This window comes from Oryctolagus cuniculus, chromosome 12 (assembly GCF_051225735.1).
Source record: "Oryctolagus cuniculus isolate XC-2025 breed Fujian yellow rabbit chromosome 12, ASM5122573v1, whole genome shotgun sequence".
In the NCBI taxonomy this organism is placed as follows: domain Eukaryota; kingdom Metazoa; phylum Chordata; class Mammalia; order Lagomorpha; family Leporidae; genus Oryctolagus; species Oryctolagus cuniculus.
This window is the reverse complement of record NC_142878.1, coordinates 9098410-9125341: the sequence shown is the minus strand read 5'-3', so window position 1 is coordinate 9125341 and position 26932 is coordinate 9098410. Positions and strand designations below refer to the sequence as shown.

The window sequence follows — 26932 nt, the reverse complement described above, 5'->3', positions numbered from 1 at the left end:
CTCTCGCAGGAGAAAGCCCGGGGAGACCTCTAGGGAAAGAGCCCTCTGGGGAAAGACGGAGAGCGCAGGTCTGCAGGAGGTGTGTGTTCCAAAGTCAATCTGGCTACACTGGCAAATGATTGCTCTGTAGGGAACTGAGCGAGATTTGTTCCAAATTAGATTTGGGCTGGCTCATCAAAGTAACCAGCGTGTGGATGAGCAGAAAAAACCACAGAAGACCGGGGATCCTTCGTTTGAGGGAGGATATATTCCGACTCGGAGAAGGGTGAAGGCATTTTAGCTCAATCACAATTCCAGAGTTCTGCAGCACCCATGCTGGACAGAGCAGGCTGGAAGGGCCTGGTCCGGCCTGGCTGGACTCTCCTGCCCCTGCTGCAGTGGCGTGTGAGCCCCAGGTGGCCGCAGTGTGGAGCTGGCGGGGCCGTCGGATCAGCTCAGCAGGTCAAAACTCTGAAGACACTGAGTGGAGCAGCAGTATGCCACGAAGCTCACGGCTGTCCTCCTGGAAGAGGAAAAGGACAGAGGACATGGTGAGTTCCAGACGCAAGTTTCTGGACCCTTCCCCCCCAGAAATCATGTTTTTTTCTCTGTTAAAACAAGGGATTAGCATAATAAACATACTGCACCGCATTACTAAAATGTAGATTTCCTTTTAAACTGGGCACTGGGGCTGGTGTAGTGGGTAGAGCCGCCTCCTGCAGTGCCGGCATCCCATGGGGGTGCCAGTTCTAGTCCCATCTGCTCCACTTGCGATCCAGCTCTCTGCTATGGCCTGGGAAAGCAGTAGAAGATGGCCCAAGTCCTTGGGAGACCCAGAAGAAGCTCCTGGCTCCTGGCTTCAGATTGGCACAGTGCTCACTGTGGTCATCTGGGGAGCAAATCATCGGATGGAAGACCCCCTCCCCCCTCTCTCTGCCTCTCCTTCTCTCTGTGTGTAACTCTGACTTTCAAATAAATACATAAATCTTAAAAACAAAACAACACTGGGCACTGGCATCAGGTGAGGCAGCAGGCGGTGAGAGGAAACACGACCCCCAGGTTAGCAGTGAAGGACGAAGAAGCATTCCACGCGCGCCCTGCTTACTGGACTCAGCACTGCAACCCCAGGACCGGGGCAGGGAGATCTGTAGAGGTGGGAAGTAGACAAGCAGCTGCCTGGCACTGCGTGGGGGAGGATGGAGGAGTAACAGTTAAGGTCAGAATTTCTTTTAGGGGTAAGAAAATATTCTAACATCGACTGTGTTATGCTTGCACATGTCTGTGGGTACACTAAAAGCCAACTGTACAATTTAAAGAGTAAACTGCATGAATTAAGCTGTTAAAAATAGAGCTGAAAGGAAAAATAGATACATCCACAATCAGAACGGGGAACACTTAACACGCGACTCCCGGCCACTGCCTGAGCTGGGGCAGAAACCTCAGCCGAGCTCCAGAGCTGAGCAACACATGAACCGAGGATCTGGGCTGAGCACGGCAAAACCAGTCTGAAGGCGAAGTTACTGTCTACATGGACACGTGTTAAAAATGAGGTTGTAGATCAACAGCCCAAACATCCACTAGAAAATTAGAGAATGAAGAGCAGTTAGTCTAAAGCAAATAGACGCCACTGAGTATGTTTCCTGATCGTAATGGAAACAAACTAGAAGAGAACAGGAAAGTCTCCAGACACGTGGAATGACCTTTCCTGACCCCGGGATCAAAGGACCGCAGTGCCGTGGGTCAAAGACGAGGTCCTAAATTCTAAAAACATCCATGAAGGAAGACGACAGCACAAGTAGTAACCTCCAGGGTTCTCTCTCCTCCCAGAGCGTCAGTTGTGGGCGAGGCATTGGTCCCGTGGTGAAGGCACCGGTGCCCACACTCGAGTGCGGGTGTGGCTGCACTCCTGTCATCGACAGGGGACTTGGGTCGAGTTCCCTGCTCCCGGATTTGGTTCCTGCTGGGGGCTGCTACAGCATTTGGGGAGTGAATCAGTCAGCAGGAGCTCTTTCTTTCAAATCAATAACACATTTTTAAATATTTTGGGACACAGCTTTAATAGTGTTGAGAGAAATTTATAGCACTAAATGCCTACATCCAGAAAAGAAAGGTTTCAAATTAATAATCTAAGCCTCTGTGTCTGTGTTGTGGCGCAGTGGGTTAAGACACCGCCTGCAAGGCCAGCGTCCCATGTGAGCACCAGTGTGTGTCCCAGCTGCTCCACTTCCAGCCCAATGCCCTACTAATGTGCCTGGGAAAGCAGAAGAAGACGGCTCAAGAACTTGAGCACCTGTTGCCCATGTGGGAGACCCAGATGGAGTTGCAGGCTGCTGGCTTCAGCCTGGCCTGCCCATATGGGGAGTGAACCAGCAGATGGGAGATCTCTTTCTCCCTCCCTCTCTCTCTGTAACTGCCTTCCATCTTCCATCTGACGGTTCAGTTCCCAAATTACCACAATGGCCAAAGGTGGGCCAATGCAAAGCCAGGAGCTTCTTCCAGGTCTCCTATGTGGGTACAGGGGCCCCAGCACTTGAGCCATCTTCCACTGCTTTCTCAGGTGCATTAGCAGGCAGTTGGATGGAAAGTGGAGCAGTCGGGATTCGAACTGGCACCCCTGTGGGATGATGGTTACCCACTATGCCACAGTGCAGATCCCAAAAAAATCTTAAAAAATAATCTAAACTTCTAATTCAAGGACCTAAAAAAAAGGCAAGTATAAATCCAAAGCAAGCAGAAGGGCAGAAATACTTAGAGAGAAAACATCACCGGGACTAAGGTCAATGAAACTGATAGATATTTAGCAAGGTGAAGAAGATAAAAGGACAGAAGGCACAGCCTTAGAAGTGGAACAGGTAGCCGGCGCCACGGCTCACTTGGCTAATCCTCTGCCTGCGGCGCCGGCACCTCGGGTTCTAGTCCCAGTTGGGGTGCCAGATTCTGTCCCGGTTGCTCCTCTTCCAGTCCAGCTCTCTGCTGTGGATGGCCCAAGTGCTTGGGCCCTGTACCCGCATGGGAGACCAGGAGGAAGCGCCTGGCTCCTGGCTTCGGATTGGCGCAGAGCGCCTACCATAGTGGCCATTTCAGGGGTGAACCAACGGAAGGAAGACCTTTCTCTCAGTCTTTCTCTCTCACTGTCTAACTCTGCCTGTCCAAAAAAAAAAAAAAAGTGGAACAGGTGACATCAGAACACACCCTGCAGCCTTAGAGAGAATGAGGAGCGCTGTGGACAAAGCCACATGCATGCATTTGTTTATTTAGAATAGATCCATTCCTTGAAAACCACTAAACGCCAAAACTGAACTGTGATGAAAAACATAACCCAAATAGTCCAGTTTCCTACTAAAGAAATGGAATTTGTAACCAAAGAAAGAAATCTCCAGGCCCAGATGATTTTACTGGGGAATTTTAACAAACACTTAAAAAAGAATCAAAAGAGAACTTGTACACCCTCCTTCAGAAAAGTAGAAGAGAAATAATTCTCAACTTATTTTACGAGGCCATAATTATGCTTAACCCAGAACTAGACAAAGACGATTTAAAATAAAAACTACTACAGACCAACATCTCTCATGATTCCTCAACAAAGTATTATCAAATTAAATACAGAAGTGTAGGGGCCGGTGCTGTGGCGCAGTGGGTTAAAGCCCTGGCCTGAAGTGCTTGGCATCCAATATGGGCGCCAGTTCTAGTCCCGCTGCTGCTCTTCCGATCCAGCCCTCTGCTATGGCCTGGGAAAGCAATGGAGGATGGCCCAAGTCCTTGGGCCCCTGCACCCGCATGGGAGACCTGGAAGAAGCTCCTGGCTCCTGGCTTTGAACTGGTGCAGGTCCGGCCATTGCCGCCATCTGGGGGAGTGAACCAACAGATGGAAGACCTCTTTCTCTCTCTCTCTATGTAACTCTGTCTTTCAATTAAATAAAATAAATCTTTAAAAAAATAAAAGAAGTACATAAAAAGAATCTTGCATGTGACTACACTGGAGTTATTCCAGGTGTGTAAGGTTGATAATCACCAGCACGCACCATATGCTCATCTCAATGGACTCACAGAAAGCATTTACAAAATACAACTTTCATTCATTGTAAAAATTCTCGACAAGCTACAAGTAGAGGAGCTCTTTCTCAAGCAGATGAAGAGAACGTGCCAGAAACCTCTGCTACCATCGCACTTGACTGGGAAAGGCAGAATGTTTTCTCTGTAGAAGGGGAACAAGACAAGGAGTCCAGTCTCACAACTTAGTCAACACAGTACGGGAAGTTCTAATCACTGCAATAAAACAAGAAAAATTGAAATAAAAGGCACACAGATCGGAAGGGAAGAAATAAAACTGCTTTGCAAGATGGCGTGGCCTACTGCCACACAGACCATCCCAGGAATCCACACGGAAGCTCCCAGGGCGAGGAGGCAAGTTCAGGCGTCCTGCAGCATGTGAGACCAGCATACACAAGTCTCATTTCCAAACGCTAACAACGAACACACAGAACGTGGAATTACCAGCCACAGCCAGAACAACCTCCTCTGCTGGCCAGCCAGGCCCTGCTGATGCACCTGGGAGGCAGCAGAGGATGGCTCAGGCGCGTGGGCCCTGCCACCTGGTCAGCAGACCCTGATGGAGGGCTCCTACCTGTGGCCTGGGCCGGCCCTGGCTGTGCAGGCCTCTGAGGAATGAACCAGTGGGTGCCCAGCTCACTCTCTCTTGCTCTACCTTTCGAGTAGATGAAAATAAACAACACTTTTTAAAAAGTTAAATACTTGGATATAAACTTAATAAAACAAAGATCTATGCAGAAAATAAGATGTTGATGAAAGAAATAAAAGGTTTAAATTAAATGAGTAGTGTACTCATGTATTAGGAAACTCAGTAGAGTGTAGCTAATTCTCTACAAACTGATGCATAGGTTAAATGCAGTTCTTATCAAAAAATCTCAAGGTTTTTTTTTTTTTTTTTTTTTTTTTTTTTTGAGACAACAATAAACTTATTCTAAAGTTTAATCAAACAGTTCAGGCTTCGGAAGAGCTGTAGAAATCATGTACTTGGTATTAAGGCCCCCATTATACCAGCTACTCAGACAACACAGCTCGGTACTGGATGAGAGAAAGACACAGATCACCTGAACAGAGCACAGCAACCAGAATGGTTTCAAGACTGGGGGCAGATAAAGATTTCTTAGCACACAAACAGCACTAGCTACACAATGGGAAATTTACTCTGACCAAAATCAATAACTGGCTTTCAAATGATATCTTTAAGAAAGTAAAAAAGGCAAGCATCACTTTCAAGATGTTTTTTCTTAATTCAGGAGATAATATAAAATTTGTCATTAGATACTTCATATTAACTCTGATATTTCCTGTCCTCTGGCTCACTTCCTAAATACCTGCAATGGCCAGGGCTGAGCTGAGCCACTGTTAGGACCTCAGTCCAGGCCTCCCATGCAGGTGGCATGAACATAATTGCTTGAGGCACTCAACACTGCCTCCTGAGGCCTGTGTCAGCGGTGGGGTTGGGAACCAGAGGTCGGTATCAAACCCAGGCACTCCAATATGGGACACAAATGTCTGAACCACAAGGCCAAACGGCTGCCCTTACTTCTAATTTTTAAAAAGTTAAAGTTAGAACCCCGGTCCAAATAGCTTTCCGTGTACTCCATAATGTGTACATTTGCATAAATTACGACTGAAATGAACTTCAGACTCAAAATGTCAAGTTCACTTCTGGGACCCAACAATCCTCCCCCTTTTTAAGATTTACTTATTTATTTGAGAGAGAGAGTAAAGGGAGAGAGAAGCCAGGAGCCTACAGTTTCATTCAGGTCTCCCAAGAGGGTGGCCATGGCTCAAGCACTTGGGCCATCTACTGCTGTCCCAGGCACATTAGCAGGGAGCTTGAGCGGAGTGGAGCAGCTGGGACTCGAACTGGCACTCACACGGGATGCCTGCACTGCAGCTTAATCCACTGTGCCACAATGCCAGCCTCCTCCCTGTACTAAGATAATTATGCTAAGTGAAAATCATTCATAGAAAGGCTACATTCCACATCGCAACTACTGAGCTCTGAAATATAAGGCGTCCAGGCACAAGAAGACGATGCGGGATTTACACTCGCTGAAGCACAAGCCTGCGGGGTGGCCGCTCCCTCCGTCTGACGCTCACGGGGATGGGGTGGGTAACCTGCAAGTGTCGCATTTGTGCTGCAAAGAAACCCAAATGTGTGCATGTCCTTGTTTCTGGGAGACTTGTCTAATGACATGTAGCATCTGCCTGTTGTATTAGTAATCTGAGTTATTGCAACCACAACAAGTCTTCTGCCTTAAGAATGGATCTGTGTTGGTTAAACTGTTACGATGCAGAGCTGTAGCACCAGAGACCCGAGAGGTGGGGAGAAGCCACGAGCTAGGAAACAGGCCCCACAGTGAAGACGCTAACTCCGACAAAGAAGCCCAGACGAGACATTTGTTGCGCTGGCATCGCTGAGCGTGTTTACGGGCAAAGCAGAAGAAAGAGCATGTCAGCTTGGTTTTAAAATACAGAAATGCCATCATTCATAAAAGAGCAAATCACAATGCTGTTGACACATACTGGAGCCCACCAGTATCGTAAGAAATGTGTTTTTTTTTTCCTTGCAAATGTGTTTCCTGATTAAAAACAAAAAGCATATCTTTGACTCACAGAGAAATTCAAGCCAAAGAAAAGTAAGATTCCAAGACAGAGTTGATCAGATGCAATGGCAAGCCTGCAGACGCAGTAACTCAAGGAAGAATCATCTATAAGGTGCTACACCTGCTTCTTACCGTTTACGGATGTTGACAGTGACCGTCTCCCATGGAAAGATTCTGTGTGCCGAATCAGAGGCTTAAATCCCACGTAGTTGGGAGTGAGAGATAGGAGGCTATTTCCAAAAATTGGTGAAAACTGAACCAAAAGATGTTTATTTTGATATAAAAATTGAAATCACGCACAGATTTTCATAATCCACGTTTTCCAAGAGCTTTTGAAGATCTATTACCTGCATGGATTTCAAATCTTTTTGGACCCAAATGAACATCTTTTGATTCCATTCTCCAAGAACTTTTTGATGTCTGCTTGTAAATGGGAAAAGCATTAGACTGCCTGGTCACAGCAGAACTCCCTGGTACTGAGCATGGCACAAAGTGGGTGGCCAGCAAACAGCTAGGAACAAATTACTTGAATTGCACTTGCGGGAGACTTCATGTCACCTTGAGAGGGTGCCAAAGAACAGATTTTCATTGAAATCACAGAAACTTACCTGATGGCACGGAAGAGGGTAGTACCCACTGAAGACACAGGAGAGGGAACCTGAAACACTGTGTAAGAGACTGAGCCAGACAAGGACTGGACAGAAGAGCTTATCAAAACATGACAAGGGAGTCCACGCTGCTCCCAAAGGAGACAGGGAAGCCACAGAACAGGGGCAGCCCTGCAGGCCCCTGGCGGACAGGGCTCTCCCTGGCCCACTGCAGCGGCCTGGACACACGGCGCTCTCCTGTAATCACTCCAGCCTGGAGGACTGAGGGTCCCAAAAGCTATGAGTATGCATATGCAAAAAACCAGGGAGACAAACACCCAACAGCACAACACAGAGCTGAAAACCAGGGTCTCCCTGGCCTTTGCCTCTGGAGAGGTGCGTGCGTCGGAGGCTTGCTCCTCAGCATGGTGGTGTCCAGGTGGAGGGGCCTTGAAGAGGCGTGGCCTGGGTTGGAGGGCCCCGCCCTCACCAGCACACTCACGCTGCTTCCCGGGAGTGGGTCAGATCTGGTGAAGAGTGGACTCATTCCTGCAAGGCACGTCGCTCTAAAGAACCAGCCTGGGGGCCGGCACTGTGCCATAGCAGGTTAAGCTGCCATCTGCAGCACCAGCATCCCCTATGGGTACCAGCTGGAGTCTCAGCTGCTCCACTTCTGATCCAGCTCCCTGCTAATGCATCTGGGAGAGCAGCAGCAGACGGCCCAAGGGCTTGGGCCCTGCATCTGTGTGGAAGCCCCGGAAGAAGCTGCTGGTGCCTGGCTTCAGTTGGGCCCAGCTCTGGCCATCTGGGATGTGAACCAGACATCTCTCCTCTCTCTTCTTCTCTCACTGTAACTCTTTCAAGTAATTTTTTTTTTTTTGACAGGCAGAGTGGACAGTGAGAGAGAGAGAGACAGAGAGAAAGGTCTTCCTTTTGCCGTTGGTTCACCCTCCAATGGCCGGTGCACTGCGGCCAGCGCATCGCGCTGATCCGAAGCCAGGAGCCAGGTGCTTCTCCTGGTCTCCCATGGGGTGCAGGGCCCAAGCACTTGGGCCTTCCTCCACTGCACTCCCTGGCCACAGCAGAGAGCTGGCCTGGAAGAGGGGCAACTGGGACAGAATCCGGCGCCCCGACCGGGACTAGAACCCGGGGTGCCGGTGCCACAAGGCAGAGGATTAGCCTGTTGAGCCACGGCGCCGGCCTCAAATAAATAAATTTTTAAAAAAGATTTATGCAGGTGCAAGGGCCCAAGGACTCAGGCCATCTTCCCACTGCTTTCCCAGGCCATAGCAGAGAGCTGGATCAGAACTGGGGCAGCCAGTACTCGAACCAGCACCCACATGGGATGCCGGCACTGCAGATGGTGGCTTTATGCGCCACACCACAGTGCCTGCCTCAAATAAATAAATCTTTTTTTTAAAAAAAGAGCCTCGGGGCTGATGTTATGGCATAAGAGGTAAATATGGGCACTGGTTCATAACCCAGCTACTCCACTTCTGATCCAGCTCCCTGCTAATGGACTGGGAAAAGCAGCAGAAGACGGCCCAAGTGTTAGGGTTCCTACACCCATGTGGGAGACCCAGAAGCTCCTGGTTCTTGGCTTTGGCCTGGTGCAGTCCCAGCCCTTGTGGCCACCTAGGGTGTAAACCAGCAGATGGAAGACCTGTCTGTCTCTCCCTTTCTCTGTGTAACTTTTTAAAAAAAATAAATCTTTAAAAAAAAAAATACAGAGTTGCAGCCAGACTGCCAATGCTCAAACTTCAGACCTTCAGTTTCCTACAGAATGGGAATGGTGTTAGGTGGGGCCATGGGGAAGGCCTCAAGCATGCCATTCGAAGGCCCGGACCTAACAGTAACACTCATCTACTTCCCAGGAGGATCTCTCGGCTTCTGAGACCAGGGAGTTCCTTCCATTGCCTCTCAGGACCTGACTGGACAACAGCAGAGGCATCACCACACCAGCGCCCAAAGGCACAATGTTGTATGTGTTATGGTTAACGCCCAACTTGGCAATGTGGAAAGAATCACGCAGCTCCCGGAGTTAAGTTTAAGCAAGACCTCCCAAACACCTGTAAGGGTTCACTTTATGGGGCAGCTTGGTTAGGCTGTGTCACTCGGCTGCACAGGCAAACGCCAGTCCTGGATGACGCTGTGAACATGTCTTTTCTAGATGAGACCGTTATTCAAACCAGCAGGCCCCAGGAGAGCAGAGGTCCCTCCACTGGGTGGGTGGGTGTCTTCTACTTAGTAGGGGTCTAGAGAGCCAAGCAGCAGAAGAGAGGCAGAAGCAGAAGGCATTCTTTCCCTCAAGAGGCCTGCCTGGGTTACAACAGGCAGCAGGGAGCTGGACAGGAAGTGCAGCGGCCAGGACTCACGTGGACACCCGCGTTGCCGCTTAACCCACCGAGCCACATGCCAGCGTCTCCCTGCCAGCTGCCCTGCAGAACTCAGACTCAGCACTGCAACCTCAGCTCTCCCCTGAACTTCCCTGTGTGCGGCCGGTTTGCCCTGCAGTTTGAAACCTGCCAACCCCACGATTAGGAGAGCCGATTCCTTCGAATCAGCCCCTCTTTCCTTCTGTGCCCCCTTCCTTCTCTCAACCTGGGAGGAAAGAGTCTAGCGGTTTTGCTCCTGGGGAGTGAGGTGGCACTGCACCAAACACCCAGACACGCGCAAGTGGCTTGGACCCGGGGTGACGGGGAGAGGCTGGAAGGGCTGGGAGGTGCAGGACAGAAAGCAGAACATGCCTGGGCCTGAAGAGACCCGGCAGGAATAAAGCAGACAGGAAGGTCAGGGGAGCGAGAGAGTCTCCACTGTCTGTGGTGAAGGATCCACCATCCTGAAGAGAGGCTGGCGAGGCTGCCGCGGCGCGCCGGGTGAAGCCAAAGACAGAACCGAGGCACACGTGGCGGGGAGCAGGGCCACGGCGAGCCTGCTCCAGGGGGCAGAGTCCTGCCTGGACAGCGAGCTGCAGGACGGAGCGCAGTGTGGGACGTCTTGGGTACTCGGCTGTGGAGACTGAGGTCAAGGGCTGCAGGGAGAGCCCTGTTCTTCCTGTTGAAATCAAGGGAATTACTACGAAAAAGGAACCAGAACCTCACAGATCTGCCCGACTCCCAGCTGCAGGCGAGGACAGCAAGGGAGTGGCCAGACAATGGGCTGTGACGGCGGACCCATCAACCGTTTCAGCAGAGATGCCACCAGCGGGGCCTGAACGGGGCAGCTGGGGGGCAGTGAAGACAAGGGTCAGACGGAGCCAATGTGCGTTAGCCTCAAAGGTGAGTGGGGAGCCTGGAGCCAAGCCTTCAAATCTCACAGGAACTGCCCTTCTGGGTGCTGGGCTTGTCTGGGGCCCTCACAGTGTCTTCCAGTTGGAACAGGAAGGTGTGCTATCCCCTGTCCGTCTCACCACCGTGCACGGGAAGCAGATGCTAGACCTTATTTACCTGACTTTCGTGATGAGATCCTGAGCTTACGAGCTGATGGCTGGAATAGGTTAGGACTTCCGAGGATGTTGGGATGGGCTGAATTTATTCGGTGCGTGAGACACACGAGTTTTGGAGGGTGTGATATCATGAAACTCTATTTGGTCCTGACACACAGCTCCTAAAACCCTTGGAATCTCCTGTGTGGTGAGAGTCTTCAGAATGTTAACGAGATGAGTTAACGAGATGAGGGCTCCCAGAAAGATCAGGGCAGGACCAGAGGGCTGGGACTTCCAGCCCATACTTCAGCCCCCCGTGGGATTGAGAGGGCCAGCTATGAAGGGGGCCAGTCCTAAGTACAGGGGACAATGCACCGCTTCTAACCCGCAGTCCCAGGAGATGGTGGTGCGGAGCAACTTGCACGCTCTGGTCAGCAAGGGTACTAGGACTGTCCTGACCATGTCAGACGGGGAAGCACTTGGGTTTCCTCCTTCCCTGGCAGGAGGACTGAGAGTAGTAGAGTGTTACGGGTTGAATTACAGACCCTCAAAAATCCAGGCTGCAGTCCTAACCCTCAGTGTCTAGAATCGTGACTGAAGTCCCTCGGGACATCAGGGGAATGGGTCTGGGGCACCCGCGTGCACCGGAATCTGCAGACGCTCAGGTCACTTAGGTAAAATGGTATAGTATTTGCATCTTGCCCACGCACTTCCTCTCGTAACCTTAAATCATCTCTAGACAACACCTAACAGAATGCGAACGCCGTGTAGAGTGGCTGTGCTGTCTTGCTTAGGAAAGTCTGTACACTATACATGTGCAGTGCTGCAGTTCCCCCGGATATGGCTGGTTGAACCCATGGGTGTGGAGTTACGGCTATGAAGCCCACGTATAGAGAGGCCAGCTGCACCACAGGCTGCGTTCTGTGCCTCAGTGGAATGGTATTTGGAGGGAGAGGCTCTGGGAGCCAGGAAGGTGGAAATAAGGTCATGAGCGTGAGATTCCCATGATGGTATGAGGGCCCTCGTAAAGAGACACCAGACAGCATGTGTGACCACATCTGCTCGCTCTGCCAAGCGAGGACACAGCAGGACGCTGGCCCGAGACAGCACGCAGCAGCACCCCAACGGCACCCCGGTTTCAGTCTTCTATCCTCTGGAGCTGTGATGAAATAATTTCAAGCCAGCCAGCACAGACCGTTGGTTATGGCTGCCCAGGCTCCTATGGAGATCCACCTGACAGCTGTGTCTCTGCAGACGAGGAGTGCAGTCAGATGGGGCCACTGGGGTGGGCCCTAGTCCAGTGTGACTGCTGATTTACAATGTATCTATATTTGAATGGCAGAGTTATAGATTGAGAAGGACAGAGAGAGAGTGAGATCTTCCAACTACTGGTTCACCCCCCAGATGGCTGCAACAGCCAGCACTGAGCCAGGCCGAAGCCGGGAGCCAGCAGTTCCATCTGGGCCTCCCATGGGGGTGACAAGGGTCCAAGTACTTCAGCCATCTTCCATTGCTTTCCCAGGCCATTACAGGAGCTGGATCGGAGGTGGAGCATCTGGGACATGAACCGGCGCCCATATGGGATGCTGGCATTATAGCGGTAACTTACCTGCTATACCACAACACCAGCCCATGACTAGTGCCCTTCTAAAATGGGGAAATTTGGATACAGAGACAGGCATGCATTGAGGGAAGATGATGGGAGGGGACAAGATCTTCATCTGCTAGCCCAGGAGAGGGGCTGGCAGGACCCTTCCCTCACGGCCTCGGACAGGACCAACCAGGCCGAGATGTCCTGACTTCCAAACGCCCTGAACCGTGGGACAACACGTCTCTGTTGTCTACGACTCCGAGACTGTGGATCATGGCCCGGCATCCCTGCTCCTGAGAAACGCTGGGTAGCCTGACTGCCTATAGGGAAACGGAGACCTTGTGAGATTCAAACACTCTAGGGAAAGGCCAAAAGACCTGTGATGGTCTACTAATAAAAAATCCTCTTAACCTGGATTTCTCCATTTTAAAACAGTAAGTTTAGGGACCGAAAATTCACTATGTCTGTAGGATAAAACTAATGAATTTACAAGTCATTTTTCCTTGCTGTATATACTTAAAGGTTTGGGGACTTATTGCTGAAGCAAAAATACTGTGATTTTTCTTAAGCTCTGTAGTTATTTTTTAAAAGGGTGCATTTATTTATTTGAAAGGCAGAGCGAGGGCGAGAGAGAGAATCTCTTCTATCCACTGGTTCGCGCTGTAATTTCTTTTCAGTTCACTCTGTTAAACTTAGCTTGAAACTCACACTTCATGGAATTTGCTTAGAAGAATATTAATATGCCTCTTTAAAATAATGCCACGTAACCACACCGAGTTAGATATTGGCTGATACAGTGTATTATGTTTTGACAAGCAATGCTAACTTAACTGGACATATTAGATCACTTAACAATTTTATTACCAAGGCCTTTTAGAGTTTATGATACCACACATACTCAGAGTGGGTGTTCCACACAGCAGTGAAGACACTGCTTGACACACCTATGCCCCCATCGGAGGGACCAGGCTGGAGTCCTGATTCTGCTTCCGATTCCAGCCTCCTGCTAACGCACACCCTGGGAGGCAGCAGGGACGGCTCAGTCCCTGAGCCCCGCCCACCCACATGGGAGACCCAGACTGAGTTCCTGGCTCCCAGCTTTGGCCTGAACCTGCCCCAGCAGTTGCAGGCATCTGAGGATTGAACCACAGGATGGAAGATCTCTCTTTGCCTTTATAATAAACAATTAATTTAAAATTTTAATTATACTGATTTTATTTTCAGCAACAAGCTATTGGAGATTCAAGTATCTGATTTTTCAGTTACAAAAGCAAGTCCTCTCAAGAGCGTGGCAGACACGAAGTCAATGCTTTGAATACAATCTCCATGGCAACATGGGCCGAACACAGCCTGGCGGATGAAATGAAAGCCACAAACGCTCCATTTCAGCCCCCAGCCCTGACTGTCCACAGAAAGCCACGTCTCTACCTCGGCATTTCACCTCTGCTGTAAACACGGTCGCCCTGCCTTTGCTCCACAAAAGGACACTGCCCAAGCCCTTTGTTCTCCATAAGCTCATTTTACGAAGTTAGCACTATCACGTCCGTGTTCTGAAACAACGTACGGTTATTCGTGCTGAGTTCTAGGTTATAGCAGGGGGGCCAGTTGCAGTAAACAGGAAATGCACACACTGGATACGTCCTCCAAATTTCACATAGTGATCAGTCTTCAGTGCGGAACCCACTTTGTTTCCATAAATGAATGACATAATGAAAAGAAAGCGTATGCTTTAAATGGATATTTAGAAACTGATCCCTACTGATGGAACCCTACCACACGGCTGCATTTACACTTTCCTGTCTCCACTAAGGGTACGTCTTCTACAGAAGGGTGTACAGTAACAGTGCACACGGATTTTTAACTGCCGCTTAAGGAACTAAGACTTTCCTCTAATGGCATCTTGCCAATTTCAAGATCATTTGCTAACCACACAACACAATTCAGAAATTAACAAGTTGCTGGCTACAAAGCAGACACTAACAGATAACAGTTGACTTGGCATGCAGTGCACTCCAGCCCTGTCCTGGGCTCCTCACAATGCCCTCATCAAGCAGCTGTCAGCGTCGGTTTACTGATGACAACACTGAGCTCAGAGACGCTCAGGAGTCTGTCTTAGGTCTCCCAGTGCAGGAGCTGGAATCAGAGCCTGTGCACTTGACCACTACGCGCTACTGCTTGTCACTGGGCTGTCTACTTCATTGCTAACTTTATTTATGTAGTAGATACACTTGGAACCAGGCTCAGCCCTCTGACTCTTAATTTAAATGCAATTCCACAAAATTTGGCTATCTGATCACCGAAGATTAGAAGTACCAAACTAGGAAGGTTTGGAGCAGGGCTCCTGCAAGCAGAAGACATTAAAGACACTGAAAATTGAAACAGGAACTGAAAGTATTGCAAAATGGAATTATCCAGAGCAAGCAAAAGCTACACATGGCTGGGGAGGGCCTGGGCAGGGAGATGGAAGTGGCAACACCACTCGGTGTCGTTTCCACGCCAGGCGTTGCCTTCGCCATCTCTGGGGCTCACAATGGCCCCAGCATACAGGCTGTTCAGTCCCCGCTTCAAGGCTCCAAGTGCAGCAGTTGAGAGAGGCTAACAGCCCGCCCACGTCTCACAGCACCAGAGCCAGGCCTATCAGCTGCGAAGGCCACGCTCTGAACACCGCACCACACTGCCTATCTTGCAAGAATTCAGCCAAGATCTTGGAGAGGCTTCTATTAAGACCACTGCAACAGAAAGCCTCTGGGCAGCAAGGAGGGAAGAAGCCTACGTTATCCGGAAAACGCGCTCGCCCCAGAACCCCACGCTTGAGGTACACAGTATTTTTTTTAAACTAAAAGTAATTCAAACTTAGAAAAATACATAAGGGGCATGGACATGCAGGAATTTTCATATGATATCCTATCTTTAACAGTCTGGTCTTTTTTTTTTTTTTTTTTTTAACCACAGTACCAACAGTGGGGTTTTACTTAGTGAATATTCTTAGCAAATTCAAGGTATTCTGCCAAGAAATAGAGTGGCACGAGAATGCCATTTGGAAGGTGATAAATTCAAAACAGAAACACGGCACACATTCATGTGCACACGCACACACACACGTCAGTCATGCCAGTTAAATAGAAGGGCAGGGCTTGTCCCATTACAACTTTTTTTCTTGCATCCCTTATTGCCTGAAGGTAATTGTGAACTGGGGAATGGCAGGAAAACATTCCCACAAAGAACGCGCTACTCTAAACAATATATCCAATGTGACTTTTCTGTCTATGACCAAAAATTAATACACGGAAGCCCAGTGTTACCGTGACGCTGAAACCTGCATTTGCTGAATCCCAGGAAGCAGATTACGCTCCCTGAAAGCTGCTGACTTAATGCCTTGCGCGGCCCCCGCTCCCCACAGGCAGCCCCGCCCAGCACCCTGGTGCCCACTTAGCAAGATTACCCCTGGTGCAGCCCGGCCATGGGCGTCTCTCTCAGGGGAAAGAGCTTGGGGTAGACGATGGTGAACATGGGCTCGCTACACCGGTGACAGTGCCCCAGGGGGCAGTGCAGCAGTTCCAGGAGGCTTCTGGGTAATGAGACTGGAGACAGAAAGTTCAAATCTGGAACATAAAGAGAAAATCACACACAGTTAAAAATCAGATTTCCTTAAATGGCTTCTTAAAATATTCCCCTTTGTTTCCAAGTAAGAGCAGTGTCGTGTTCAAAGCTGATGGGCACTGAGTAAACATCGAATATTTGGATGGATTATTTTACATTTTTGATGCTAAAGGAAAACATAGTCCGCTCTTTCAGAGCAGCCCAACCAGCAGCCGTACTACAGAGCAAGCCAGGAAAGAGTGGGGTCAAATATTCTTTAAGAACAAAGATCAGAAAGTCTTCAATTACTCAGAGAACGTTCTAGAAGCTCTGACAGGAGCCAGAGCATTCAAAAAGGACAGGACTGACTTCCCTGACGTGCTCTCCACGTCTGTTGGGCAATTAGTCCATCAAGCATCAATCAGGCTAAGTCATGTTCATTGAAAAGAATGAGAAGCAAGATATCAAAGAAGATGGAAAACACGGAAACCAAGCTTCTGTCTCCCTCCCAGGGGCCATCAGTACTAAAATCAGGGCTCTTCCTCCCCTGCTTGGTCTGAGCTACCCAGAACAGCCGTCTCAGGCAACACAGCCCGGTGGCCCCGGCAGTCTGGTCTGGAACACAACTTCACACTGGGCTTTATTTATTTATTTATTTATTGACAGGCAGAGTGGACAATGAGAGAGAGAGACAGAGAGAAAGGTCTTCCTTTGCCGTTGGTTCACCCTCCAATGGCCGCTGCGGCCAACGTGCTGCAGCTGGTGCATTGCACTGATCCGAAGGCAGGAGCCAGGTGCTTCTCCTGGTCTCCCACGCGGGTGCAGGGCCCAAGCACTTGGGCCATCCTTCACTGCACTCCCGGGCCACAGCAGAGAGCTGGCCTGGAAGAGGGGCAACCGGGACAGAATCCGGCGCCCCGACCGGGACTAGAACCCGGGGTGCCGGCGCTGCAGGCGGGGATTAGCCTAGGGAGCCGCGGCACCGGCCCACACTGGGTTTCTAAGGATGAGCAACATCCTGCAGAGACAGGAATGCTCACAAGGAGGTGAGTACACAAGTTATCCACTCGCGTTGGAAGGAAATAATTAGCTTCCTGCTTTCTCATGTGTCCCGATTCAGGAAAATGCAGCGTACTCACGGGTGAGCAAACGCGGTTTTCCGTTTACTTTAAGACAACCTAGCTTTGTACGAGGCATTCCTGGAGGGCTGATGTTAGGTACTCTTGTATGGATTTTTTTTCCTTTAGGTAAAGACATTTCACAGCTTTAAAAACACTTGCAATGAGTTTTTCTTTTTACCCTTGCCTAGTTCCTTACAGCCTTTCGGCTCTAAACCCCACAAGCTGACGAAGTGTGTGCACTGGCAAGTCCCTCCCGAGAGAGCTGGCGGTAGAGAGCAGGCCAGCGGCCCTGAGCGTCTCCTCCCCACGTCTCCCAGATGCCAGGAGGCCGCAAGGCCAAAGCCTGCTCCGCAGGGAGCGCACCTGGCTGTTCTCCCCAAATCCGCTGGCTCCTCCCACCCAACCAAACAGCCGGCCTCAAACACCAGTGCCCCGGGTCAGCCACCTCCTTTGTGCCCAAAGCCTGCATTCTGTGAATCCTCTATGCGGGTGGGGAGTGACGAAGGAATCGGCATTGCCAAACTAGTACGTTTTCTCTTCCGCGAAAGGACTCCGAGTGACTCGCGGATGGTACAAGGGGGGCCCGCACTGGAGCAGCAGGCCAAGCCTCGGCCCGCGGCGCCGGCCTCCCACGCGGGCGCCAGTGAGTGTCCCGGCCGCTCCGAGTCGGATCCGGCTCTCTGCTCCGGCCACGGAGGGCAGTGGAGGACGGCCGAGTGCTGGCGCCCCGCGCCCACGCGGGACACCCGGAGAAGCTCCTGCTCCGGCCGCTGCGCCCACCCGGGGCGTGAACCGGCGGATGGAGACCTTTCTGTCTCTCTCTAACTCTGCCTCTCAAATAAACAAACAAAATATTTATGCTACAAACGGTAAGTTTTGTTAGCCGCGTTGTCACGCTAACATATTTTACGACGGAAGCCGGACAGGCAGCGCGGGGACGCCGCCGTGTCCGCCCGGTGGCCATCGGCACGCGCCGGCCCCTTGGGCGCGGCTTCAGGCCCAGGGCCGCTCCGGTCACCCGCCCGGTGTGCGGGCATCTGGGAGTGACCAGCGGAGGCGAGCGCCTCCCCCGGTCTCTGGAGTACCACAAGCAGGGACACGGCCTACCTGTCCGCAAGCCGCGGTGCGCGTGGTGCAGGCGTCTCATGGCCAGCTCCTGCAGCGGCAGCACGCGGTCACTCTCCGTCCCGATGGCCTTCACCTCGGCCGGCAGGGACACGGTCAGCTGCCCGGAGGAAAAGGAAAGCAGCTTCACCTCGGGGACGTGGAGGGGGGCGCCGCAGCTGGGGACGACACACACCACAGTGGCATGAGCGACGCGGCCCAGACGCGGGGCAGCGCGCTTCCGGCCGCCCCGCGGGCACCGCGACATCCGGGTCCCTCAGGCCCCCGGCCCGGAAGCCGCCCTGCCCCGGACGGAAGTCACTCCCTCAACCTGGGGGCCAGCCGCAGCCAAGGCCGGCCGAGGGGCTGCGTGCACCCAACTTCTGTTTTTGCAGACTGTGCAACCCTGTCCAAATCTCTGTTGTTCGAAACGTCCAAAATTAAAGGGCAGACAAGTGCTCTGTTCAGTTATGTGCCTTGGTGTCACAGAATTAAACCCGCACAAGATGGGGCGTGGGCCCACTAGTCTGCCTCGTGCCCAAGACAGCAGGGTGCGGGGAGCGATAGCCACTGCACGGGATAATCAGAGAGGCTCCTGTGCCCACGCCTTGAAGGGAGGCGGAGACTTGGGGTCGGGGCCCCAGGGACGACCAGCGGGTGCCAGGAGCTGAGAGTCTGGGGGACACAGCCTCGGGGGAGCGGGTGCCCGCAGCGAGAGCCCCAGAGACCTGCGGAGGGGCCTCCTGGGCGCTCGGCTGAGGACTGGTCAGCAGGGTGAGGCCGCTGCGTGAGACCCGCACGGGGCCACCAGAAGGAACGGCGGGGCGCCCTGCCCACCGCCTGCACGGGGCTGCGGGGAGTGAGAGCCTGTTCACCCGCTCAGACCTGGAGGCGGGGCTCAGGGGTCCTGGTAGAGTGACTGACAGAGGGGTCTGAGCCCAGCAGAGGGGAGGAGCACCATGGAAAGCCAGACCAGAGAGGCCCAGCTGTTCAAGTGTCTTCACCGTGCCCCAGAAGATGGATCAAGGATAGTTACAGAACACGAAGTATCCAGCACTCAACATGGTGGGTCATACTGTCTAGCAACCAAAAAAAAGTACCTGGTTTGCGACTAAGTAGAAAACTACGACCTACAGTGAGGAGAAAAACCATACGATCCATCAAGACCGGATGATGTTAGCACTGATGCAAAGGTCACGATAATAATCTCTGTAATTATTACCGCATAGATGAAAGACATGTTTTGGTTTTTACCTAAAGAAACTAGAAATAAAAGAGCAAATTAAGCCCTAACTAAATAGAACAGAGAGCCTCAAGAAGTCAGTGAGGTAGAAAACAAGAAAACAGAAAAATCAATAAAAACAAAAGCTGAATCTTTAAGCAGATCAATAAAATTGATAACCTCTAGCCAGACTAGTCAGAGAGAAGGCACAGATGACCGTTATCAGGAATGAGAAAGGTGACATCACCCAGATTCTGGGGTAATAAAAAGGTAAAATGGAACTTTATGCCAATACAAAGTCCTTGAAAGGGACAAATTACTAAAGCTTACTCAAGAATCATGTATGCTGAACAGCCCTATCTCTACTGAAGAAGTTGAATTTGTAGCTGAAAATCTTTCCACAAAGAAAACTTCAGACTTAAGATGGTGGCAGTGGTATATCCTATCAAACATTTAAAGAAGAAATGTTGCATACAAACTCTTAAAAGAAATTGCAAATGTTGGCATAGTTCCCAGCTCTTTCTCAACTCATTCCATGGCTCCAGCATTATCCTGATACCAGAAAACAAGCCAGAAAACAAATAGCAAAAAATGAGAGAAATCACTGATGAACTGGCAAAATTATAAACAAAATTTTAGCAAACTGAATTCAACAATGTATAAAGTCACTCTAAACAAATAAAGTTTACTTTATTAATGCAAGATTGCATTAATATTAGAAAACCAGGGGCCAGCGACATGGCTCACTTGGCTAATTCTCTGGCTGCGGCGCCGGCATCCCATATGGGCGCCGGTTCTAGTCCCGGCTGCTCCTCTTCCAGTCCAGCTCTCTGCTGTGGCCTGGGAAAGCAGTGGAGGATGGCCCAGATGATTGGGCGCCTGCACCCGTGTTGGAGACCAGGAGGAAGCACCTGGCTCCTGGCTTTGGATCGGCACTGTGCTGGCTGTAGCGGCCATTTGGGGGGTGAACCAACAGAAGGAAGACCTTTCTCTATGTTTCTCTCTTTCACTGTCTAACTCTACTTGTCAAATAAGTTAAAAAAAAAAAAAAGAAAAAGGAAAAGGAAAACCAATGTCATTAGAAAACCAATGTCATTTTTAAGTCATTAACGACTTTAAAAAAACTATATAATTATTTTATTAGGTGTAGAAAAAGCTTCTAACACAGTTAACATCCATTCCTAATTTTTAAAGTCTCAGCAAACCAGTAGTAATATCCTCATCTGATCACAGAAACCTATGAAAAATTATCAGTTAAAATTATACTTAATGCTGGAAGGTTGACTTCTCTCTCTCTGAAAGTTCAGCAGTATGACAAACACATTGGTTTTCACCACTTATACTTAACACTCTACTGGAGCTTTTACCCAGCTCATTGCAATAAAGCAAGAAAAAGAAATAAAAAGGTAACTAGATTTGGAAGAAAGAAATAAAATTGTCTTTATCTACAAGATATGATTCTGTATGTAGGAAATTCAATGCAATCTACAAAACTATAATATACTGCTAAGAAATGAAGATATTCACTGTGATAATGGGATAGAAGACACACTTCTCCCCAAATTGATCTATAAATTATACATATTCAAAAACTTTTAAAAATATATATTGAAAACCTGATTGTAAAAGTCATACAGAAATGTGAAAAACTAAAATAGCCAAAACAATTTGGAAGAAGAATTTGGAAGAGTAACGTCACTGTATTACGATGGAAGCTTAATAACAGACAGAGTGGTACAGGTGTCAAAACAAATAGATCCATGGTGCAGACAGAGGATCCAGAAACAGACTCACACATAGATGGACAAGCTCTTGGCATCAGTAGAAATACAATATAGTACAGAAAGTGCAGTATTTTCAAAAATGGGTATTGGACCAACTGTATATCCACAGGCAAAGAAAGGAACTCCAGTCACACCTTGTACCATACAGATGAACTCAAAATGGATCACGGACTTAAGTAAACTAAACCCACACAACTTCTAGATTAAAACATAGGAAAAAAAATCTTTGTGACCTTGGGTTACATTAAAAGTATGATCCATAAAGGAGCAAACTGATAAACTAGACTTCATCAAAATATAAAATATCTGCTCTTTGAAAGGCCTTCTTGGGCTGGCGCTGCGGCTCACTTGGCTAATCCTCTGGCTGCGGTGCCAACACCCCAGGTTCTAGTCCCGGTTGGGGCACCTGATTCTGTCCCGGTTGCTCCTCTTCCAGTCCGGCTCTCTGCTGTGGCCCAGGAAGGCAGTGGAGGATCGCCCAAGTGCTTGGGCCCTGCACCCGCATGGGAGACCAGGAGGAAGCACCTGGCTCCTGGCTTCGGATCAACACAGAGACGGCCGTAGCGGCCATTTGTGGTTGAACCAACTGAAGGAAGACCTTTGTCTCTCTCTCACTGTCTAACTCTGCCTGTCAGGGAAAAAAAAAAAAAAAAAAGAAGAATGAAAGGCCTTCTTAAGGAAATGAAGAGATAAGCTAGGAGAAAATATTTGTAAAGCACTTATATGATAAAGAACTTGTACCTAGAATCTATAACTCAACAGTAAGAACACAGATGACACAATGAAACATCAGTAGATGATTTAAGCAGACATATGCCAAAGCAGAACTTTAGAGGGCAGAAAAGATATGCATCCTTGGTCACTAGAGAAATGCAATCTAAAACCATAATGAAATGCAAATGACACCAATGAGAATGGGTAGAATAAAAAACTAATTATTCCAAGTGCTGGGAAAAACATGGGAGAACTAAAAATTTCATCTTGCCAGTGGGAATGTAAAGTTATACAATTAATTTCAAGAAGTCTGGCAGTTCCTTAAAAAGATATTGTATGACCCAGCTACCTCTTATTGTAGTATTTCATCCAAGGAAATGAAAGTCTAGGTCCATTAAAATCTGTGTACAAACGTGCAGAGCAGGTATATCTACAATGAAGTAAAAAACTGGAACCAACACAAATGTCCATGAACTGAATGGAGACAACCTGTGGTATATCCATGTAATGAAATATTACTTTTCAATAAAAAGAAATGAATGACTGATAGACATGACAGCCCAGATATGTACACCAGTCATCTTCTGAGCAAATAAAGCCAAACCAAGAAAAGAGTGTATATTATTTGATTCATTCGTATAAAACTCTAGAAAATGGAGATTAATCTGCAGGGACAGACACAGATGAGTGGCTGGCAGCAGGCGGGAGGAGGGATAAGAGGGGACGATTTCTGAGGGGCACAGAAACTGGGGGTGATAAATATTTGCTATCTTAGCTGTAGCAATGACTGCACAGGTGTATTCATAGGTCATAACCTATCAGTTTCTAAACTTCAAGTATGTGCAATTATTATGTCAACTACATATCAATATAGCCACTGTTGAAAAATAAAAAAAACAAAGCAAAAAAATCAAAAGAGCAGGCTATTAATAGACATAAAAGATGAAATTGATAAAAGGAAACAGAGTAGAAGGGGTAAGTAAAGGGGCTGGTGTGGCGTAGTGGGTGAAGTGCCACCTGCAATGCTGGTATCCCATATGGGCATTGGTTCAACTCCTCACTATTCTGCTTCTGATCCAGCTCCCTGCTAATGCACCTGAGAAAGCAGCAGAAGATGGCCCAAGTGTTTGGACCCCTGCCACCCATGTGGGAGACCTGGAAAAAGCTCCTAGCTACTGGCTTCAGCCTGGCCCAGTCCTGGCCATCTGGGGAGTGAACCAGTGGATGGAAGATCTCTCTCTCTCTCTCTCTCTCTCTAACTCTTTCAAATAAGTAAATAGATGTTTTTTTTTTTTTTTTTAAAGGAAATGGTAAGTAAGGCCGGCGCCGCGGCTCACTAGGCTAATCCTCCGCCTAGCGGCGCCGGCACACCGGGTTCTAGTCCCGGTAGGGGCTCCGGATTCTGTCCCGGTTGCCCCTCTTCCAGGCCAGCCCTCTGCTGTGGCCAGGGAGTGCAGTGGAGGATGGCCCGGGTGCTTGGGCCCTGCACCCCATGGGAGACCAGGAAAAGCACCTGGCTCCTGGCTCCTGCCATCGGATCAGCGCGGTGCGCCGGCCGCAGCGCGCCAACCGCGGCGGCCATTGGAGGGTGAACCAACGGCAAAGGAAGACCTTTCTCTCTGTCTCTCTCTCTCTCACTGTCCACTCTGCCTGTCAAAAAAAAAAAAAAAAAAAAAAAAAAAAAGGAAATGGTAAGTAAAACTAAAACCTGGTTCCTTAGAGACTCCCCTGTCCCCCTGGAGGGACACTGGTCTCCAGAGCCTACACAGGAAGGTGGGAGCCTGGTAAACCTGTCACACCAAGGGGTGTTTGTTATTCCTGCTTGCAGTAAGAACGACTTGAAAGTGGAGGCATCTCGGGAACTGAGTCCAGCTGTGAGTCTCAGTCTGAAGCTGGGTTAGTGCCTGCCAGCAGCGCCAGTGCCCAGCACTCCGTGGCAGAATGTCACCGAGTCAGAGTCCAGCCAGGAGTCAGAAACCACACCAGGGATACGAACAGCAACAACTGTCAAGAGGTGCTAACTCAGCAAGAGGGCTCTCAACTACTAATAGGGGTTTAGACTAACAACAGCAGAAAGCAGCTCCCATCTCTAGAATTTAGGACGTGTGGAGACGGAAGTTACCCAGAAACCCGGAAGTTCCCCGGAACCCTGTCTCAGGACCAGGAGAAATGGTTAAGATCTGAGCACTACAAATATCAGTATGTGGTTCCCCAATAGGATGACTGCATTGAAGAAAATGAATTTTGGGAAATGTCTTATTTTTTGTGTGAACTTGGTAAGGCTAAGTGTCCACATACTTGGTCAATTGTCAGTCAATTACCAATTACCACTATGAAGGCCTTTTTAGATGACAGTAACATGCAAGTCAGCAGACTTGAGTCAAGCAGATGACGCCCCATCCAATCAGTCGAAGGCCTTCAGAGACTGGGGTCCTCCTGGGAGGAGGGGATTCTGCCTCCAGAGCCTGCAGACTTAAGCCGCAGTACCACAGTCTCCTGCATCTCCAACCTGCCGTCCTGGCCTGGACCCACAGTCACGTGAGCAGAACCCACGATACACGCACATGGTCAGGCAATAGCATTAATTTAAACCTTACGGTCACATTGCAGTATAAGAACTTCGAGCAAAGCCATAAAGAATTAAAATGTAGTGTGAATATTTATTTCACACTGCTACTGTCCCAACAGTTGCTGCTTCTTAACCCAACTGTGGGTCAATGCTCCGCAGACGAGGCCCAGAGAATTCCACAACACAGAAGATGAGGCGTAGAAAGTGGAAGGCCACATTTTCCCCAACTCTCCTGGTTTCTAATAATTAAAAAGACAGGTGTCCGATTAAACAATTCTAAAGGCTCACATTAACAAGTAAGTGGATCCTTGTTTTATATAAAGTCTAATTTCCCTTTAACAGCTTTTTGCAGACATTCCCACCCTTCTCCACTGCATGTAAGAAGTTAATTAAATTCCCTGAAAGATTCCTTTATTCAATGCCTCTGTGGTTAACACTGGAAGAGGTGCTGCAGCTAGGTCAGAAGCAGGCCGCAAGGGAAGCATTCATTCGGCAGGGATCTCAGCTGTCCCTCGGGCAGCCTCTCCTGACTGCACGAGAGACCAAGCGGCCAGTGCAAGAGTTGAGGATGCCCTCGAGTGCAGTCCCGATTCCAGACAAAGGAGGGGGGGAGGCAGCATGCCCACTGCAGGGGTCAGGAGCACAGGCAAGGAGGCAGATGGTAACACTACCAGTGACTTGCTTTCTGACCCCAATCTAGTTAATCTCCCTGAGCTTTATTTTCTTCATTTCCAAAATGGGGATAATAGCACAGGGATTGCTGGGAGGACTCTGTGCAATAATGCAGATAAATCAGTGAGCACCTTGCCTGGTACACAGCAGACACGAAGCGGTATTTGCAGGTGTGCTTTGTTTTTATCATTCTCTATTAGAACACACTAAGATTAGGGTGATGACACTCCAGGGGGCAGGGACAATACGAACACAGACTAGCTGTGTGAACGCACAGGGCACACAGAGTCAGACGGTCCCACGGGCTAGCCTGCCAGGCAACTGGAAGGGAACGGCAAGAGAGAGAGAGAAGGCCCGGAGAGGCACCTGCTGGCTCATCCAAACCAGAAGTCATAATGCAGTGACCTGTCAGCCCAGGGGATGGAAGCCCCACCCTGCTTCTGTTCACATGGCATGAGGTACAATTAGTTGATTATTAAACCCTAGTATCTTCGATAAAAACTCAGCAGTTTTTATTATTTTAAATGCCAAGGTATTTACAAAAAAAGATTTGCAGTGAACCCTCAACTGTGTTATTAAAATGAGTCAACATCTGTTACAAATGTTAGTGCCTTTGGCTTAATAGAGAGAATCTGCAGCAATTAGTAGACAATTTCCTTTCAAATCAGTAATTTTAGAACTGTCAATCAACATTTATCCCCCAACAAGCTAAGTGGTAATATCCTCTTGCTATTGAGATTTTGCTACATATATGTTCCACAACACGTATGTGATTTAGCAAATTAACTCATGTATTTTCACATTAACAATGTGTTAAAAAGTAAAGATTTGGTCTAAATTCCCTTAGCAAAAGCACTCAAAGAACCATCTTTTATTCTTCAAAAAGGGCACTAAGTCGTCCACTTGTTCATGGCTGTGAGGACTGCGACACATTTACTCTCTTCTTTTTTAGTTTAAACGAGAAGGAAAAGCCTAATGGGAGGGAGGGATATGAAGGAAGGAACCTAAGCCACCCAGGAAGCACAGACTGTGATGTGAGTGTGGCGGCTGGCATCGGCAGAGGTTTCCACAGCTGAGAGTGCACTCATTCTGCCTGCGTTCTGGAAGGGCAGTTTGCTGGATGTGTAATTCTGACTTGATTTGTTTGTTTCCTTCAGCGTTTTCAAAATGCTGTTTCGTGTTGTCTGGCCTTCAAAGTTTCTGATGAGACGTAACAGTCTTTCTCTAGTCGCTCCTTGGCAATGGTTCCTTTTGCTCTGGTTGCTTTGCGGTGTTACCTTTTGTTTTTGGCAGCTTTGCCCAGGCGAGGATTTCTCTGCTCACCGGTGTCCTGCTCAGGGTTCACGGAGCTTCCTGGAAATGTGAATTTATGTCTTTCATCAGATTCAGGAAATTTTTAGAAGTTATTGCTCCTGCCATTTTTGATGCTGTTGCTGCCCAAGTCTCTGCCTCTCCTGGGACAGCAACCCCAGCCTTCTCACACTCAGTAGCTGCTCCTTGATGATTCTCATGGTATCTGCTGGACTCAAACTGCAAACTCTGTGTCCTTCTCTGTGTCTACGGTTATTTCTGTTTTCCATTTTTTTCTCTGTGTCTTCAGACTGGATCATTTCTACTGATCTACCTCCAAGTCAACTGACTTCCTCTACATATTTGTACCCTTTCTGCCATTATGTCCATCAAGCAAAAATTTTATTTCAAATACTGCATTTTTAATTCTAGAATTTCCATTTCTTTTTTTAATAAAAAAATTTTTTTATCTGAAAGGCAGAGTTACAGAGAGAGGGAGAGAGAGAGATCTTCCATCTGCTGGTTCACTCCCCAAAATGCTGTAACAGTCAGGGCTGGGTCAGGCCAAAGCCAGGAGCCTGGAGCTCTATCTGGGGATCCCACGTGGGTACAGGTGCTCACGCACTTGGGTCTTCTT

At 49.0% G+C, this 26932-nt stretch overlaps 1 protein-coding gene across 11 annotated transcripts in view; it reads right to left on the bottom strand.

Annotated features, from left to right (window-relative positions):
- Nucleotides 1-228: 228 nt before the first annotated feature.
- Nucleotides 229-26932, bottom strand: part of LRRC28 (leucine rich repeat containing 28) — a 136129-nt gene continuing 109425 nt past the window's right edge. For 5 of the 11 annotated variants that reach the window (XR_016218724.1, XM_051822972.3, XM_051822974.3 and 2 more), the window contains 3 exons: nucleotides 18048-18223; nucleotides 15683-15842; nucleotides 229-502 (listed from right to left, as the gene is read on the bottom strand). Coding sequence is in view for 6 of the 11 variants with exons in the window: in XM_051822972.3 (XP_051678932.1) it covers nucleotides 430-502; nucleotides 15683-15842; nucleotides 18048-18223 (409 nt within the window). In the remaining 5 variants the exon portion in view is untranslated. The remainder of the gene's footprint in view (nucleotides 503-15682; nucleotides 15843-18047; nucleotides 18224-26932) is intronic. The other 6 variants (XR_016218722.1, XR_016218723.1, XR_016218721.1 and 3 more) reach the window with 3 other exon arrangements.